The sequence below is a fragment of the Apis florea genome, unplaced genomic scaffold (assembly GCF_048593485.1).
Source record: "Apis florea isolate Af1SG1 unplaced genomic scaffold, ASM4859348v1 contig_2201_pilon, whole genome shotgun sequence".
In the NCBI taxonomy this organism is placed as follows: Eukaryota; Metazoa; Arthropoda; class Insecta; order Hymenoptera; family Apidae; genus Apis; species Apis florea.
Window position 1 is genome coordinate 1,775,360 of NW_028256542.1, and position 19,757 is coordinate 1,795,116.

Here is a 19,757-nt window from a genome sequence, read left to right on the forward strand (position 1 = left end):
ATAAAAATATATGTTCAGATGAAACAATAATTTGTTTTAAAAAATTAATTTTTTTTAAACATTATAAAAGTATTTGATATTAAGTATTTAAATATTATATAATTTGATTTATAAATAATATATATAATATTATGATTTATAATAATATATAAATGGCTATTTTCAAATTATTTTCATATTTCATAATTTCATATTTCATTAATTTAAATTTTAAATTATACATATTTTATATTATAATTTATTTTTGTTTCCTTAAATAGAGTCAGTATAATATATAGAATTAATAGCATTTGAAAGCTCTAAAAATAGAGCGTCGCTTCTGAAATTTCTGATATTAACACATTGGCCTTCATTCTCTCTTTTCTGAGAATAAAGGAAGAATTTGAATGCAAGGTTCCCAAAGAACAAAAATGACATGCATATGTGAACTTCTAAATTTAGTGGCTTACCAACCAGAAGATGGTAGCCTTTTAAGCGAGCAATATTGGATATTCTTTGTTGGTTGATGAAACAGAACAATGTAATCGTGGTAGTGAAATGTTTATTGGCCTTTGTTGACATATATGATAGATTTTAAAATAAACTTGTTGACCTTTCTTAATTAGTTTTCTGCAATATATATTATATATGTATCTATTATATAACTAATTAATAATTAATTAACAATTTTGATTAGTAGTGTAACTACATTTTATTTTATTGATTTATTAAAAATACTTTCTAATAATTACTTATTATGCATGAAATAAATATTACATAATATGATTGTTTTATAAAAGTTTTAAGAAAATTATTTTATTTGAATAAAATAAAATTTTAATATATTTATTATTTTTAAGATAATTTGTTTACATTTTTTAAAAAATAAATAAAAGTATAAAAATATGAAAAAAAATATAATAAAAATATTACATATAACAAAGTATTGTTTATTACATAAAATAATAAATATTTCTTATGAGTTATGAAATGATATCTTAATTTTATAATGTTTTGTATGATAATGTTTTGTATCTTTTTAAATAAAAAAATGGATAAATTAGAAGTAATTATGAAAATAACAATAATACAAAGTTACTATATTTATATTTTCATTAGATATTTCATTCTAATAATTTTAATTACAAAACTAAAATCATGGTTATGAAAATTCGAATTTAAATAATTTATTCATGAAAATATATTTAATTATATCTAAATTCTCCGTATCTTATAGTTTATAATATAAAAGCATTAATCATATTTATGTTAACTTAATATAGAAAATTAAACTCATATTTAGATTTTGTTATGTACGTTACACGATTATATAGTTTTATCGATGGAATAGATATTTTATTTATCGACAATCGATATTTATCTTACAATGTAGTTTGAGTATTTAAACTGTAGAGTAATTTATGTCAATTATATTTATATCTTTGTATAATAACGAGCTATGTGTTAATACACATATTTATTTATAATTATAGTTATAAATATTAGATAGTTGGACTTCAACACTATGTTTTCTAACAATATAATATATATATAAATACATATCATGAATCATAAATGTATTCTTTGAAAACGCATGCCCCTATCATGATATTTCGAGCTCTTTTCAATATATTTCCTCCATGTTTCTTCCTTAACCTTACTACATGAAAATCAACTTATCTAGTTGTTTAAATACTGCGTAATGAAGATAAATATGCTTGGTACAGATATGATATATTATAATAATATATTTTACAATTCATTTATTATTTTTTTTCAATATATAGAATTTCGTTGAAATATAATTAAAAATTGTTTTTTTGTTTCATATGCAAACTTTGATACGATTATAAATAAAGTATTGATCGATTAAAATATTACAATAAACGATTTAATGACTTATACTATAAAAAATTCATAATAAATTGAATTCTAGATCTATAAACTATCTTAAAATATTTCAAAAACAAATTATAAAAATATAAAATAATTGTAAGTATAATATTTTTAATAATATATTTATCGTATTATAGTTATCTATATTATTGAAACTGTTAATTCGATTTTTGTGGAATTGAGAAATAAGATTAACTATAGTATTACGCAACGAGTTAGGCACTCTATCTACTTAATCCGTCACTGGGCGGATCTCGGTGTTTTCCAAATCAGCTGTTAGTCGCCGGTGAAGGGTGACTCGTGAGTCGTATAGTGGGGACCCGTCAGTCGGCTTCGAGTCTTGAGCCGGTGCGCATCGTGTTTAGTAGGCATCGCACCACAGTACGCGTTCTATGTGTACGCGTAAACTACGTAAGTAGTCTCGTGTTCGCATATCATCTTTCTTGTTTCGTTGCGTGTATAAATATTGTTTTCATAGCACATTCGTGGTCATCTGTGATGTATCAGTCAAGTGAAAGTGGAACGAAAACTATTGTGTAAAATAATTTTTTAAAAAGCATTCGTATTCCACGTTATTTCCACTATTTATTCGCTCGTGTTGAGTGCATAGTGAAAAAGAAACATCAAGTTTCGTGTGATACAGATCGCGTAAAAATCTGCTAAAAATAATATTCTTTTTTGCACCGTATAACCAAATCATTAGTTGAATACCAATCGCTCCGTGAAACCATATGCTCTTGATATTACGTATGATATACTAGTGGAAACTTCCATGTATCGATGAAGGGGAACACTGTAGCGTACAGTGGAAGCGCAGCAAGTATTTAAAAATAAATACCAACGCAAAGTTGTGTCCTGTTTAACGGTGAGGCAGTGCTTGACGGCACGGTGTATCGAAAACATTAGATCATCGGAACACGTGGCAGCAGTCACGGTTAATCCATCCTGTTTTTCACGGCTCCTCTTCCTAAATCAACATAACACCCACTGAGGGAGAAACAGATCGCACAGATATTCACGAAGGTGGCCAAGGCCGAGGCTTGCTCTCCGTACAAGGTACGCGACTTAAAGTGTGTCAGTAGGATAACGACGGCCGATCCGTTTCGTTCGGCCCGACACTTTTGCCTGACTCGACTCTTAGGAATTGGAACACGACTGCATAACTAGAGAAAGGGATTGCGCCATGGTCGGTTGAAGCTTTATTAGATATAATATTTTTACATTTCACTAAAGAAAAAATGCTGTTTTTAGTTGTTTTAATCGCGATTTTGTGTTGTATATCTTCTCTTTTCTTTTCCTTATTATCTATTCGTGAGTCGCGTTGTCTTGTTCTGCGTCATTGGGGTAAGGGAAAGAGAAGAGGAGGATGGTGATGACGATGACGATGACGACGATAGTAAGACAAAAAAAAAAAGAATTTGTACGAAGTGAAATTGAATCAGCATATACACCGGTTTTCAGCAGATACAGTCGAATATCCGAGTATGTAAGCAGGTTAGTTACCGATTGTTCAACCGTGGTATCCGGCTACACGGATAATACGGTTACGGTTAACCTAATACCCGCGCGATACACTATTTAACTGAGCAATGGCAGTTATATTAATACGTTGGTACAGGGTGTCTGGTTTGAACGAGGAACATGTGATACGTATATCGGGGTCACTGATTCGGATTAGGTATAAACTTTGAGTGTAATTAGCACGCGTTGTAGATAGTGGTTTATATTATTGACTTGTTTTTAATACGTTCAGCTATCAAATAGTTTTTAAGATTTGTTGATAAATGTTCATATATAAACAATATTTTTATTTTATAATTTTCTTTTATTGTTTTATTTATAATACTTTTCATTATTCTTTATGTTTTTATTATTTACTATAAAAACTATAAAAATCATATATTTGTACAATTTTCTATTATATATATTCAAAATTACATAGTATGATCTCTATTATCCATGCTGAAATTTCAATTTAAATCGTTGAATAAAGGATTATTTATTTTATTTTATAATTTTTGTTAGAAAACATAAAGACTTATTTGATTTAAGAAAAAAAAAGTTAAAAAAATTAAATTTTGTGTAATTAGCATAGTTTGAGGAAATTTTCATGAAATTATATAAGATATCACTTATCGATGATAAGTGAAATATCATTCCTAGTATGGAATGAGTTTTAATTATTATTTCATGACGGTTTAATAGTTGAGAATTAATCGAGTGATGAATTTATCAATATGGCAATATTTTGTAATATAAATCAAATAAATTATAAAATTTGCATTAAAAATAAAATAAAATATTTCTAAAAGAAAGTTCTAAAATTGAAGTTTTCACATTTAGTAATTCTAGCATTGTGTTTTTTTAAGCCGAAGAACTTTCTTGCATCTATTAATTTAGTAATTCAATGAAAGAGTAATGAGTAAAATTATTAAATTATTATTTTTCTCGATAATAAACATGATTTTATATTGTTAAATATATTTAGAAAAAAAGGTATATATTGATCATAGCAATGTAATAACTGCTAAAACAGTAATTTAAGTTAATTATATGAAATCATTAATATGAAAGAGATACTGTTTTATAATACAAGCTGTAATTCTGTTTATTTTATCAAATCTACGACTGGATGAGCATGAAAGTTGTTATATTGCATAATGATAGTAGTACGTGATATGATCATTATCTACCATTGAAATAACAAATTAAAATATTATTTTAATATTCTTATCATATTTCCTTTTTTTTTATCATCATTATTATTATTGTTATCATTATTATTAATATTATAAGGAGAATGTTTAGAGTAATAATTTTATCAACTTATTTATCATTTAATACTTAAATCATACTAAATATATGTTATTGACGTTATAACGAAAATTTCAAAAATTTACAAATGTTTCGCAATAAATATATTTTTAATTATGATTATATATATTGTTTAAAAATATCGTATCGTGACAAAAAATTATTTCCTTAAAATTGTTGTTTGCTTAGTATTGAACAGAAATACCTAGGGTAATTAAGTTCAAATTGAATATCAGATTTATCAGCAAGTAAAGAAAGGAATTCTACAGTTTTGAATACAATTTTTAAGTTTCATATTGATATATTTTATCTTATGGAGATTATATTAATATGGAAAGTTAGTATAAAAGAAAAATTTTAAAAATTTATTAGTCATTTTAGAGAATTTAGAAATTTTATTACAGTAGCCAGAAATCATTGTTACCTTTCGAAAGTTACCTTTCGAGGTAAAGACACTTAAAACTATTTTTACGGTCATAAACATAATCTTCATTCAATAGTTTGCTAATGTACCTCTTTTAAAAGTCGAAGGTTGACCTTTCAGTGTTAAACTTTAATTTAAAATTTTCATAACCAGGCAATCATATTTATTATTATAGAAATATAAAAAAAAGGAAAGCATAAATTAAAATAGATTTTAACAATAACAATAATAATAATAATAATAAATAGTAAAAATTATAATATATTTATATTATAATTGCAATATATTAATTATATAATATATTATGACACTCCGTAGTGAGTAAATATATTTATTTTAATTTATTATATAAAGGAAAAATAATAAATTATAAATACTATTTTGCAATAATTAAACATTCTGAGATATTTTTTCTTACTTTTGATTTCAAAATCTCGTTTCAATTTCACTCTGAGACTTTCAATTCTCAAATAGCATAAAATGAATTTTATGATTTACGCATTATTCTTGACTCGACTTTTACATAAGAGGAAAAGAGTAAAGAGAGATTATTAAATCACGTTCAAACATTTAAACATTTAAAAATCATTTCTCTTATCTCTGATTCATTACCGTATTTTACCGAATTCTATCGAAAAGAAAGGTAGAAAATTATATTATATTTTCAAGATATACTTTTTTTTTTTTTCTATTTTTCGAAATTTCATTTTCAATTTCACTTTCAATCTTTCAATTCTCAACGTAGCGCAAAACGTGTCAATCGATCAACATTTCCATCGATTAATCCTATGATTAGGGTAATAGGAGTCATATTACGTTGGTGCACGCGGATGTCGATTGTGTTCGATCGTTTATCGCGAAAGTATTCGCTCGTTTCTACGCTGTATTAGAGAATCTCGAAGAAAACGCTTATCGACGTCTTATCTGACGTTGAACAGACGATACGTGAAGAAACACGATGGGAGTTTTACGAGTCTTGATGTCGAGCGAACTTTGCTCCCGGAAAACAAAAACCATAAGACTCCTCGAGGGGACCAATTGAACTGTTCTTCGATTTATTCCCACTTGGAGTGTATGAAATATTCTGAATCATTTTATTTTTTTATTTTTTTTTTTTATTAACTTCTTATGACATAAATTATGTAGGCATTGCTGAATTAATAATATTATTTTAAATATATACTGCAGCATGTCTTTAGATTTAAACAATGGCTTTTTTTTTTTTTTTTTACTAATTTTTTAATTAATTAAATTAAATTAAATAGATATTGGCTAACTTAATAATATTATTTTACAGCATGTTGTTAGATTTAAATAATGATATTTCTATTTTATAATAGTTACAGGATTGCAAAATATTAGTAAACAAAATAGAAGTTATTGATATTTTAAATATTAATAGGTAGTTTTATGAAATGTTTTTAAGTTAAATTTAATAAGGAAGATATGAGAAATTAGAAAGTTCATTGTGGGTTATCGATGGGTCACTTGATAAAGAATGTGTTGTTAATAGGTATTAAATAGAGAAAAATTATGTAAGGAAAATATTAGATAAATTGTGTTGACATTAAAGAAAACATAGAAGAAAAAAATTCCAAATTTAAAAGTCCAAAATTAAAAAAATAAGAAATTTATAAAATTAAATTGTGTTATTAAAATAATAAATTTCCTTTTTTGTAGGCAATTTATTTTCTAAAGAATTTTAAAGAAGAAATTAACGAGATTAAGCTTATCATTTCATAATTATAAAAACAGGCTAATATGTATAAGATTTTTATGTCTAGATTAACGTACCAATGTCTTAGTTCATTTATATTGATATTAATTTGTTTTCATAGTTAAATAAGAAGATCTCATCCTTCAATATGAAACAGTAATTAAATTGAAATAAATTCATCTTTGTATGTAAATGAAAAAAATAACATAAATATGTACTGAGATATAAAAAAAAAAAAAAAAATCATTTTCATTTCCAGCAATAGTACATTAAAATTTTGCACTTTGTATTATTTAAATTTATATTAATTATTCTTATCTTCGCACAATAATATGATTATAGCCAAGTTTTAAAATCGTGAAGAATAATTCGAATTATCTTCAATTTGATACTTTCGATTTTTTGAAACTAAAAATATTTGTATTCATCGAAGCGGATTTTTTTTTTTTTTTCGAATAAAATTAATAACCAAATATCCAAAGATATATGTATATTTTTAAAAAATCTTGAAAACATATCTCTTTTTTTATTGAACAGAAATTACATTATATGTATATTCATTACGAGATTTTTGAAACAAATTGTATATTGGATATCTTTCCAACAAAGCTAGTTCTAAGAACTTAAGATTAGTAAATAAAATTATGAACTATGAAATGTATGTATAAGTATGTATATAATTATTTAAATAACTGGAGAGATATCTGCATAAATAAAAATTACTTTGACCATTGATGTTTTATGACAAATGAGAAATTCGAACCAATGAGGTAGTCAAGAACCTCGACTTAATGGCCGATCGTCTTTCGGTCATTTTCGGTTAATTTACCGATGTTAGTCGAAAATAACCGAAAGACGGTCGGCTTTTGCTTCGAGATTATTGACTGTCTCATTCGTTCGAGTTGCTTCAGTCCGTTTGGATGGGTATCCAAGTATGTAGGATAATTATCCGGGAATTTCCTAAATACTTTATCACTTGTTTGCCGTTATTTTTCGTTCCAAATAAATTCTGTTATAATTTCATTTAACGTTTGATTCTAAATTTGAAACGAACACAGATTGAATATTATTTTACGTAGATAATTTTAAAAAAACTTGTGAGATTAACGTATTAGTTAACGAGGTAAAAATTTTCCGCCAAATGAATGAAGCACCATTAGTAGAAGATTCGAAGATTCTATCTTTTATCTTCATACCCGTTTCCTCGTAAACGATCATATTCCTTTAAACAGCAATACGATTTAGAGTTAACTGTTTACAACCGGACATTTCGAACGTTACGACCCAATAAATTCGCTCGACGTTTGGAGAAAGTATTCGCGGTGGATTTTAAAAAAGAAAAACATTTGAAATCGTGGTGGCACGCGGTATATAACACAAAAAAAAAAAAATTCAAAATAATTTTATCCCCGATAAAGTTTATTGTTCGCCGACCTGGTGCAATCTAACTACGCGCCTATCCCGATAATCGCTACACTCGCGCACTCTAACACAATTGATCCGAAGATGGATTATTTCATTGGAATTCAATTGTTCTCGCGTGAACTTCCTCTATGAGGCGTAGAAACGAAAAAAAAAAAAAAAAACGTCGTTTCTTCGTTTCCGTCCAGATTTTAAAAAGATTGTCAGAAAAATTATTATTCAAGAGAGGAAAAAAAAAATTACGGGAATTCTTACATTAAAACAAGTTTCACAATAATTAACGAAACAATCCATTTTCGATTTCCCAAATCGGTTAATCCTCAAATTCGAATTGGACATTAGCTTTAATGGGTTGTTCTTTAAATCGCAGGTATACGCACGATCGTAGAATCATAAAAATCATCGATAACCGAGCGCTTCGAAAACACACGCATTATTCAGCTCGTTCGAGGCGGAGCGAACGAGTCTCGTTCGCTCGTTACACTCGTGGAACAGCCGAGTTCCGTGTTTTTAAAAAAAAGCGCGGGAAAAAGCATCGACGAATATTCAGCTGTCACGAAGCGGTGTTTCGAAGAATCGACTCGATCCAGCTGCAAGAAAGTCACATTCCACGAGCGACGACAGTTGGTGGTGGGAACTGATTGGTGAAAAAGGAAGAAAAAAGAAAAAATCTGGGCGAGAAGTGGAGGAAGAATCCTCGTTGAAGCGGATCATGCGGATGATCGTCCGGCTGACGCGTTCCTGATCGTTCTCGTGTCTCGTTCATTCACGCAGCTGTGACCGCGTTATGCAGTGATATCCTCCCTTGAGAAACCTCGTGATCGTGAAAGAGAAGAATCATGTCGAAGAGTGGTGACTCGTCGGCAGGTACCACGAAGAACCCAGAGCACGAGAGCGGTTATTTCGAGGATGGAAGCGATGTTGAGACGATCGTCGAGGAGCCGATTGTCATTGAAGAGAGGAACTACGGGTCGACCTGTTACGGGCTATCCAAGGACGTCGACGACTTCGACATGAAGGACTTCAACGAGCCGGTTCCTGATTACGACGACGACAGAGGTACGACGAGATATTTTCCTCGAAAGTGTATAAACGGGTGCTGTTTAATTGGTGATATTAACTCGATAAAGGATGGCTTTATGTGTGTACGTAAAAGACACAAGTTTCACGATCGAAGAATTTAAATCGGTAATCGCGATACATTTTTGTTAGTATTATATCTTTTAGTTAGTATTCGATGAATAGAATTTGAAAATTAATCGATTCAAAGGAGTATCGAGCTTTTTTTCTTTTTTATTTATTTATATATTTAACCATATAGATTCATCCTTTTTTTGAGTTATAGAACTAGTTAGTGACACTTTGTGTCAATGAAATGATGTGTGTAATGGGTTGTTGGGTGAATACCATTCACTGAATGGAACAGAGTAGCTAGAAGATTGACTTGTTTGGTTACATGACTTTGGAAATGAAGTTTCTGAAGGGCTTGTGCTGACAGCCGATTTTCCTCCTTTCTATGATTTTCTTAAATAAATAATTTCGTATGTTGAGCGCATGTTGAGAGCATTGAGTTCATCGAGTACATGATAAACGAAAGTATGATTTAAATATGATAAATATATCATTGAATGCTCTAACGGTGTGAACTGAGTCCGTTAAATAAATTGAATAACATCGATTACTTTGAATATTTTTTAAATTAACAATATTAGATACAGATCAATCAATTTCAATATTTCAAACTTGGCCAGAAGAAATTTTTCTCATAAATTTTACGTTGAATTTTACATTTACGTTGAATTAATATATTCTTGTTATCTTTAAACGCATGATCACGGAAGAAATACACACTTCCCAAGAACTTCTCGTCTATTCTTGTGCAGGAACGGTAGCAAAACAATCATTCGTCTGTGCTATTCTTATCATCACGAGCCCTATTAACAAACGATCTCCAAAATTATCCGCAAACAAGTCCCCCAAAATTGTCCAATGAATCGTACATATAACTTGACTATAATTCGAATGCACGAAAACAATTTCATTGAAAAGCTTGTTTGCAACCAGAGGACAGCCTTCCCTTATTTTGGTAACGCGCAACGATTCTAGTGAATAAATCTAGCGAATGACGCCTGGAATGGGACACTCAATTAGTCACTAGACCGATAAAATTTGGTGAAATTCATATGATTGTAAAATTGGTCACAAAATGAAACAAACAATTTTTTCTTTTGTAATATATTACATTCACGATTTTAAATCTTTTAAATTCATTTTCTTTTTTTTTTTTTCAATTATATATAGAAATTTTTTAATTCATATAAAAAAATATTCTTACATTTTATTTTTATTATTTATAAATTATATTTCAATTTTAAAGCTAAAAGAGGTTAGAGGCCTGTGGATTTATTTTACATATAATCATCATATAAATTTTAGAAATAACTTGCTATTTTTTTTTTACATAAACATAAACATATTCTATAGAAATTTTAATATCAAGATCCGTGTTTCTATAAATTAGTATTTCTGGTTATAAAAATTTATCAATCGTGTCTTTATTTGGTGTCTTAATTTATATATATATATATATATTTTTTTTTTGCTAACGAGTATGCTGGACATTGCTTCGTTCCAAAGATTGCGTCGCATTTTCGTAGACATTGTAGTATCTCGTGAGTCACGCCATAAGAGTGTGTAACGTCACGTTTAACCCTCTTTCAGGGTATCGGGACCCAGAAAGTAAAACGTTCACGTGTGGGCTCGTAAACTTTTATGGCTTTAAGATGTTTCTTAAAGAGAATTATCAATAATTCTCGATAATTTAGAAATTATCTTCGGATGTGAAATGAAATTTTTTTTATTAGAGAAAATTTGTTCCAATTATCGCAAGTTTCGTCCCATATCTCGTCCGTGTAGTTGCAATATAGTTCCATTCAAAAGATGCTTGTAAAAATTTTTTTTCTTCTTAAAGTCAAGCAACTTTCTTCGATCGCAATCAATTTTCACTTCATTTCGATTCAATTTTGCAAATTCGAAAGTCACTGTGGTGATGATAATTCCAGTTGTTGATTGTTTCGTGCAATTTATTATCCTTCTTTTTTTTTTTTTTTTTTTTTTTCATTTTTAATAGAAATGAAAGAAATTGCACGATTTGATCGTACGCCAACCGCTTCTATTATTGCAAACGTTCAAAGACACACCGCACGTGGCAACCTTGTTGCGCAATGCTCGTCCAAAGTGCCATCACAGTTTTGATATCGGTTGCAACAAAGTATTCTCGAAGTCGTATAGATGTTTGACAGAGGATAACAAGAATCATGCTTTCGTTGTTATTATTTATTCATGCTCCTTCTTCATCAATTTAAATTTTTTTCAACTGGTTTGAAATTTTATTTTTCTTTATTTTTTTTTTTTTTCCAATTGAAATGACAATTTACAGAGAGAAATAGAAAACATCTCTCTTCTGTCCAGTTAAGGTGAAGAGAACACAAAAGCTTGATGAACACACAAGCATTTATTTTCCTTCTTCTTTAGCCTTTACTTCCTCGCCATTGTACCGGTATTTTATCAGATACCAGTTTGTGTACAGAATTAGTAATCCCCTTTTTTTTTGTTATAATTTAAAATGTATTTATATTTCAATGATTGTTTTCTACACTTCTGTTGCCTTGAACATATCAACTTTGAATCATTCTATATTTATATAGAAAATGCACTTTTACATTAATTATCTATCCAAGTGATTATATATTTGATAAGCAGATAGAATAAAGTAATAATAATAAAGTAATAAAATATAAATTATAATTATATAACTCTTCTTATTGTAAAAAATAAAAAGGGGAAAGTGAAAAATTATATCGATAAAACGTTTCGAGAAAAAAGTCGAAAGAAGTCTTGCTACAATGTTTCAAACATCCGAAAAATTCGTCGTGCAGTTCGACGCGCTAGAGACACCTCGGATTACCCCGAAAAAAAATATTCCCACCCAAAACCGGACCTCAAAAAAAATGCATACTGTATAATGTGTATGCTTCTCAAAGCGAATTCAATACTTCTAACGAGTATTTTATGAGAGACTCAACATACGTTTAACGTGCGAAAATTTCGAAGTGTCGAGTATCTGGGTTAAAAAAATACTACCACATTGCGATTATCTATTTTATCTTTAATACGACAAGCGTATACCTCATTTTTTGCTACGTTTTCTTCTCGTTTTGGATTCGAATTACATTCGGGGTGGATTTGGGTTTTTTAGTAATCAATTTTCGAATCGATTGTTTTATGGAAGGAACAAAGGAGTTTATATATATATATATTAATCAGCAATAATTTTATTTTTTGAAAGACACATAGCTTCATTTAAGAAATTTATTAAACAGACTCACGTTCTCACGCTCCTCTATCATCTATCCCTTTTTCATTTCACCAAAAAACTCTCTACGTAATCGATAATAATTAATCACACCTCGAGCCAACCATAAAATAATTAACAAGCAATGAACAACGAATTTCTATCATATCTATATATTCAGGCCGATAAAAGGGACAGATCCCATTCTATCTCTCTCTCTTTCTCTCCCCCTTTTCCCTCCCTTCTCGAACGAAATCCGAGGACTGACAACTCTCTCGACCGCACGATGCGGTTTTTAGACACCTATCCGCGTGCATCATTCATTTTTCCTCTTTCCTTCTCTCTTTCTCTCTCTCTCTCTCTTTTTTGCGTTCGCTTTCACGCCCCTCCCGCGCGATCTGCACGCGTTACACTACTGGACATCGATCCTTGCTAACGCGTGACCGTACACACGCCACTTTCTCATCCGCATTCCTCGCCGAATGGTCGATCTCTGCGAGAGAGAGAGAGAGAGAGAGAGAGAGAGAGAGGAGAGGCGGGGAGGAGGAGACGGTGCGTATAATTGGGTCCAGTTCGCGGGGCCCCGGTCGGGACGGGCTGCTCCGCGTCGAAGGACAGCGCGCCGGGCCCCGAAGGGGAAGGAAGGAAATTCGAGCTTCGTATAATGCAACTGTTACGAGACCCGTTATCGAAAGCCTTTGAACCGGTCTGTTTTTCGAGAGACCGTTCGTTTCCTCTCGTTTATGAAGACATTTTGGTGCTCGATACGAGGGAACAATGGGGACAGAGGGGCTTAGATGATAATGGTATGCGAATTTTTCTTTTCTTCTTAAGAAGGAAAAAAGGTCTTTTGGAAACTTAATTCTGGGATTATTTTCTTTAGTTTTTGTTTAATATATTCTTCAAAGGTTTTGAGGAACGTTTGACTAGGGGAAAGTGCTAAATTTTGAATATGTCGTGAATGGCATGTGTTCAATCACCTAGTTAGGGAAGGAGGGAGCTTAGATGATAATGGTATGCGAATTTCCAATTTTTCTTTTCTTCTTAAGAAGGAAAAAAAGATTTTTGAAAACTTAATTCTGGGATTATTTTCTTTAGTTTTTGTTTAATTTATTCTTCAAAGGTTTTGAGGAACGTTTGACTAGGGGAAAGTGCTAAATCTTGAATATGTCGTGAATGGCATGTGTTCAATCACCTAGTTAGGGGAGGAGGGAGCTTAGATGATAATGGTATGCGAATTTCCAATTTTTCTTTTCTTCTTAAGAAGGAAAAAAAGACTTTTGGAAACTTAATTCTGGGATTATTTTCTTTAGTTTTTGTTTAATTTATTCTTCAAAGGTTTTGAGGAACGTTTGACTAGGGGAAAGTGCTAAATTTTGAATATGTCGTGAATGGCATGTGTTCAATCACCTTGTTGTGGGGGGGGGGGGGAGCTTAGATGATAATGGTATGCGAATTTCCAATTTTTCTTTTCTTCTTAAGAAGGAAAAAAGGTCTTTTGGAAACTTAATTCTGGGATTATTTTCTTTAGTTTTTGTTTAATTTATTCTTCAAAGGTTTTGAGGAACGTTTGACTAGGGGAAAGTGCTAAATTTTGAATATGTCGTGAATGGCATGTGTTCAGTCACCTTGTTACCTGGGAATTATGCATATAGAATTTTAGAATTTCTGACTTATTACCATAATTAAAAACCATTGGTTTTGCACTTGAAGTTGAGGAATTTTATGGCATGGAATTATTTGAAGGAGAAAGTTGAGGGATAATTTGTTTGAAAATTAAAGGAGCTTTTAACAGATTTTTAGAAAGAATAATATCGAAGAAATGTACAAAAGAATTTTATACCTGTGCACAGAGATTAGTCGTAACATTCTGAAATAGTATGGAAAGTATCTTTTGAAAGTACCTCCATACTTTCGTACCTTTTGATTATTTATTAAAATTTTGAAAATGTTTTATCACCTGATTTATTGGAGAAAGTTTTACGAATATTTAAGCACAAATTGTTTATTTGTTTCTTCCTTTTTACGAAGCTTTCGAAACAGATTTTTATATACGCGATCAATGTCGTGGATTCTTTTTTTTAGGACGAGGATCGTAGTAAAGTGAAACTTGGCTATACAATCTGCAAGCGTTGTTCGCGATCTTTTAAGGCTTCTGGCGTAACATGGAGGGTGGCACGTTACAGTGAGGTTAGGTCATCGGTAATTCGTTTTAAATCCGGATGGAAAATCGAACTTTTGACATTCCACGATTTCTTACATCCATTCCATCCCTCGTTTTACGAACAATTTTTGAATTTTTAGATTATCCACCCAGAAATATCGATCATTTCGAATTGTTCAAAGCTCGCTTCGACAATTCGAAGATTCTATTTCTTCGACACGTGATTACGAATTCGAAAAGTCAGAGAATCGCTCGAAGAATGTGTTCTTCTATTCGTATAATCGAGGGCTTCTTCGTTACGCTTTTTGTTATAAATTATAAAGTTGCATCGCTGGAAATAATTAGAGGTTCTCGAATTTTTTTATTTTTTCTTGTCGACAGAAGAAATGCTTATTTGAGTGAAAGAAAATTGATTGAGTAAGAATTGAAATTATTCCGTGTCGTTAATGAAATTTTTAACCGTTTAAATTTGATAAGAAATTTTTGAACTACGTATAAGAACGATTGTTGTGACAATTATTCGTGGATATATTCTCATTTTACAATTGAAGTAAATATTGTTCTTTGAAATTTTTAGGATGACTTTTGTTTTTTTTTTTCAATAGAATGTTTATTTTTCTTTTCTCTCTTTCTATCTTTGTTTTCCTTTTTTTTTTTTTTTTCAAGAAGATATGTAAACTATTTCGAGTTCATTGACTTTGATATATAAGTTTCTAAGATCGGTTATAGTCTTATACAAACGTTCAAAGTCTATCAAGTGTTTAATGTATATACATTATTCCAGGTAATAATATTTTATACGTAGTATAAAATAATTTTTTTCTTTTTAATAATGTAAAATAAGAAAGAAAAAAAAAAAGAAAGTATGAATATAAAAATATTTTAATTGATTATTTATGTCGAGATTTAAATGTTATTTTAATATTATTGAAATTTTTCAGCCAGAGTCACATATTTTTTTAATTGTACGGTAATTAATTTTAATAACTGCTTGACGTTCGATAAAGTGAACTTCGTACAATTACAAAACGCAGTTTATTAACGACACAAATAAATTCTAGAAATAAAGAAATAAAGTTTATAACCTCGAGTTATTTTCTTTCTCTCTTCTCAATTATGTTTTCTTGAATTTTACGATCATTAAAATCCCATTAAGAATTAAATCGATAATCATTCGTCTGCCTTGATACGTATACGTGTATCATTTAGAGCAAATCTGTTTCTCCAATGTTTTTTCTTCTCGACCATGAAAAATCGTCCTTGTTATTTTTCTAAATTTTTTTCAACATAAATTCAATATCTCGAGTGTATCGAAAGTTTAAAAAAAAAAAAAGCGGTTTCTAAAATGCTTGCAAAAAAAGTTATATATACGAAAAAAAAAAAAAAATATTGCATTCTTTCTTAAAGCAACACGCCGTCCTTGGACATCTGTGACCTTGTGCCACGTAGATTACACAGGTATAACACTGATATTGTACAGTTATCATAAAGGAAAAAAGAAATAGCGAATAGTAGTCGTAACCGATCGAACAAATTTCTATAATACGAATTCGTTATAATTTAGATCGTGACAAAGAAATATGGGCAAAAGGATTTTTTTTTTTTCACGTTTTTCGTAGATAACATACCTTCTTATGTATATACTATTTGTCCTTCATACTTCATTCGAATGAAAAATTATAGCTAACCTTTCGTTTTACATTTATTTGCATATCTTCTGTTTAATGTTTTTGTTTTTTTTTTTTTTTTTTTTTTTTAAATGATCTGTTAGAAGTTGTATCAGTTAATTTTGATAGTTTCAAAACTTTTCACCGTTTTTTTTTTTTTATTCAACCACGTTAATTTTTATTTATTCTTATCTAAATTTTAATTCAGATCGTTTAATCTAAATACAATCCAATCTTCAAACAGATAGAAACGATTTTTGTAATTTGTTATGGTTTTCCTTTTGCCATTACATACACTTTTTAATCTGCAATTGCTATCGTTAGGCCATACATGATAAACCTTTTTTATTTCGCCACAGAAATAATCGTTCCCAATGATTTTATAACTTTCGATACCTCTCGGCTCATTGTTGTTCGTTCAATGTGATCGGTACACGTAGGCTATTCGAGGGTTATCGTTCACTTCAAGGCTTCCAGATATATTCCAAGCTACGCCCAAATCAGAAATTGTATCCATTTATTAAAACTGGAACTTAATTTAATTGTAGCCAAACTACAAAACTTGGATCATGCGAGCCTTAAATCTTTCAAATTCTTCAAGTTCTTCTATCATCATTTAACACCGCGAATTTGCCGCGAATATTTCAAACTTCATTGTCGAAATTATAATTTTTACGAATGCAAATTACGAATATTAACCCAAAATCTTGTTTTAAATTTTGTCGAAGCATTCGTAAAATTTTTATTCATATTTTAGGTCGCTCGAGTTTGAGAGAACCTAACCTATAAATTTCCCGAGTCTCCTCGAAAATTCTGAAAAAGTTGTTCAGGGTATAATAATCAGAGGATCAATTTATTAACATTTCTATTTAATTACTCCCCAAACGATGGAACAACAACACTCGGGATATTTTTAAAAAACTATCGAGATTTGAGAACGAATTAACGAGAAATTTTCCAATTCACTTTTCCATTCATTGGCCTTATAAAATTATCAAAAGATATTCTCATCGCAAAGATATCAAGTGAATCCAAGAATCGCGATTCTCTTGAATCGAGAGTGATAAATAACTCTCTGCTTTGTCCGGCAAAACGTAGCCGCGGCGTGGATGCATTTCCACGGGTCTCGTAATAAATTTATAGATATTTCCGGGTAATGGTGGCCGACAATGCTGCTGTTTGCGGTGGAAATATATTGGACTACGGGCTCGAACGTATAACGTATCGAATGGTCAAGTCTGGACAAGTCTGGAAAAGATGAAATAACGATCGCGAATTTGTCGATTTTGCGATTCTTTCTCTCTCTCTCTCTCTATATATATATCTTTTCCTTTCTTCCATTCATGTATTATAAAACGATCTCCCGATGCAAACTCGTTGTTATTCCCAGAGAGAAGATCTAATATCTAATCAGTGTTCGAATTTTATTCAGAATTATTTATTTCGCGATCATTAAGATGATGCATCGGTAATTGAGAATGAGCCAAGTTCGTTTGTTATTATTTTTTTCGAACTCGATGTTTTCCTGGATCTTATTCCGAATTTTCTTTATACATCTTTTCCGCGTACAACAATCCCTCACTTTTATTTTTAATTTATATTCGCACTCGTGTGTTGTTGTATCGATCCGTGAACGATTCCAAGGAACGGAAATTTTTTAAAGATGGAAACGGATTCAGATTAATTTCCCTACTGTGCTTACGAAATTATTCGAATTATCAATGACAAAAAATAAGGAGATGTAATAGAAAATTGAAGAGCGATGGATCATTTCGCCCTCTATTTGACCTTGATACTTGTTCTCGAGACTTTTTTTCTCACATTTTGCTTTTTTTTTTTCCCCCCTTCATAATATCCATAAAATTCTTTTTAATCTTCATAAAATATATAATGTCCATTATCGACCAGAGAGAGACCAAGATGACAAGTTATACACACCTGTTAGACGCATGTAATACACTCGAGCATTATATCATATAGAATTGGCTTGCACACCCAGTTGCAATTATACTTGTGGTAAATTATTCGTTGACCGTTTCGTGTCGGATGTACACATTAAAAAAAGAAGAAGAAGAAAAGAAGAAAAGGAATATAGTAGGAGAGAAGCAGCAGAGCCGGGTACACGTGCACGTGTAAAGAACGATTGATCGTGGACGTTGTGTAACGTTTGACTAATCTTCGACGAAAGCTTTTTGCCTTTTCGATAACACTTCCATCTCTCCTCTTCTTCCCGCGATGAGGGAATCGCGACGATACCTTGTTCTCGCACGTCTCATTTCAAAAATTGCAAACATTGTAGAGAAGAATATGATTTTAACTCTTTGGTTAAATGGACAAATTTTTAATTCTCTCGTTGTTATCGAATATAAATTTTGAACTTAAATTCGAGTCGTTGTGGTTAGTTAAGTCGATGTGGAAAAAGACAACAATCGAAAAATTGCTCTTGGATAAGATTATTCGTAAGAGGGAATCGATGTTATTCGTTTATCAATTAATCTGATTGATGCACCACTACTTGACTACAATTGAGGAAAATATTAAGTGTCGATCGCGAGATACCGATTATCAAGGCTGCCCTCGTGTCTAGGTCTTACGTATATTTAACGAAGATCCCAGCTCCTGGTGAACGAGATTCTCTGACTATGAGACGCTTCCCAGCGACCCAGTTTCTTCACAGTCTGTTTCATGATTTCTGGTGAGAGTTCGCTCCCCTTTGAAGTTTTACACGGTTGCATTACGACGAGTTGGTTGGCCGCGGTTTGCCACATTTGGAATCGTTTTGGAAATTTGAGAAATTTTATATCCTTTTAAATACGAATTTATTTTCAATGGAAAGTTTTTTTTATTAAGTTAACGATGAAAATACGCGTTTCAGAGAATATTTTTGACAATGATTACGTTCAAGACTTATACATAGCTGTTATGGTTGAGAATTTTTTGATGATAAATTTAAGAGTAAGTGGATTTTCTCCAGCGCTCGTTCAAACGCCGTAAAAATTGATACCATGTTAGTGGTATCGAGTAAAGTGTTCCAACGTTTCACCAGCATTGCAGATGGATCGAGTATGCTTGTAAGGATACACCAAGTGTAGTGTTCGGTATCAATGCTTCCGTTAAATCCACGATGAACTTTAGCTGCAGTGCTGGCGCAACGTTGGAATATTTCCAAAAGGGCAAGACGGAAGTCTCGGGCAATATTAATCAGTTGGAGCCGCTACGCCTAACACTAATGGGTTAAAGATCTTCGACTTTTGTTTTTAATTCGGCTATCGCATCTTCCCTGCTCCGAGATTTCGACGATATGGAAATAATCTTATTTG

General features: G+C 30.7%; 1 protein-coding gene across 5 annotated transcripts in view; it reads left to right on the forward strand.

The window, feature by feature from the left end:
- The window catches only part of LOC100870455 (ribosomal protein S6 kinase alpha-5), a 43,072-nt gene that overhangs the window by 645 nt on the left and 22,670 nt on the right, over positions 1–19,757 (forward strand). The window contains exons 1-2 of one of the 5 annotated variants that reach the window (XM_031915016.2): positions 2,194–2,931; positions 8,623–9,311. The exons of 1 other annotated variant lie outside the window; for it this stretch is intronic. In XM_031915016.2, the coding sequence (XP_031770876.1) occupies positions 9,092–9,311 (220 nt within the window). In that variant the 5' untranslated portion in view covers positions 2,194–2,931; positions 8,623–9,091. Of the gene's footprint in view, positions 1–2,193; positions 2,932–2,991; positions 3,062–8,622; positions 9,312–19,757 lie in introns of those variants that run through there. 3 more of the 5 variants (XM_086917252.1, XM_086917250.1, XM_086917253.1) reach the window with 3 other exon arrangements.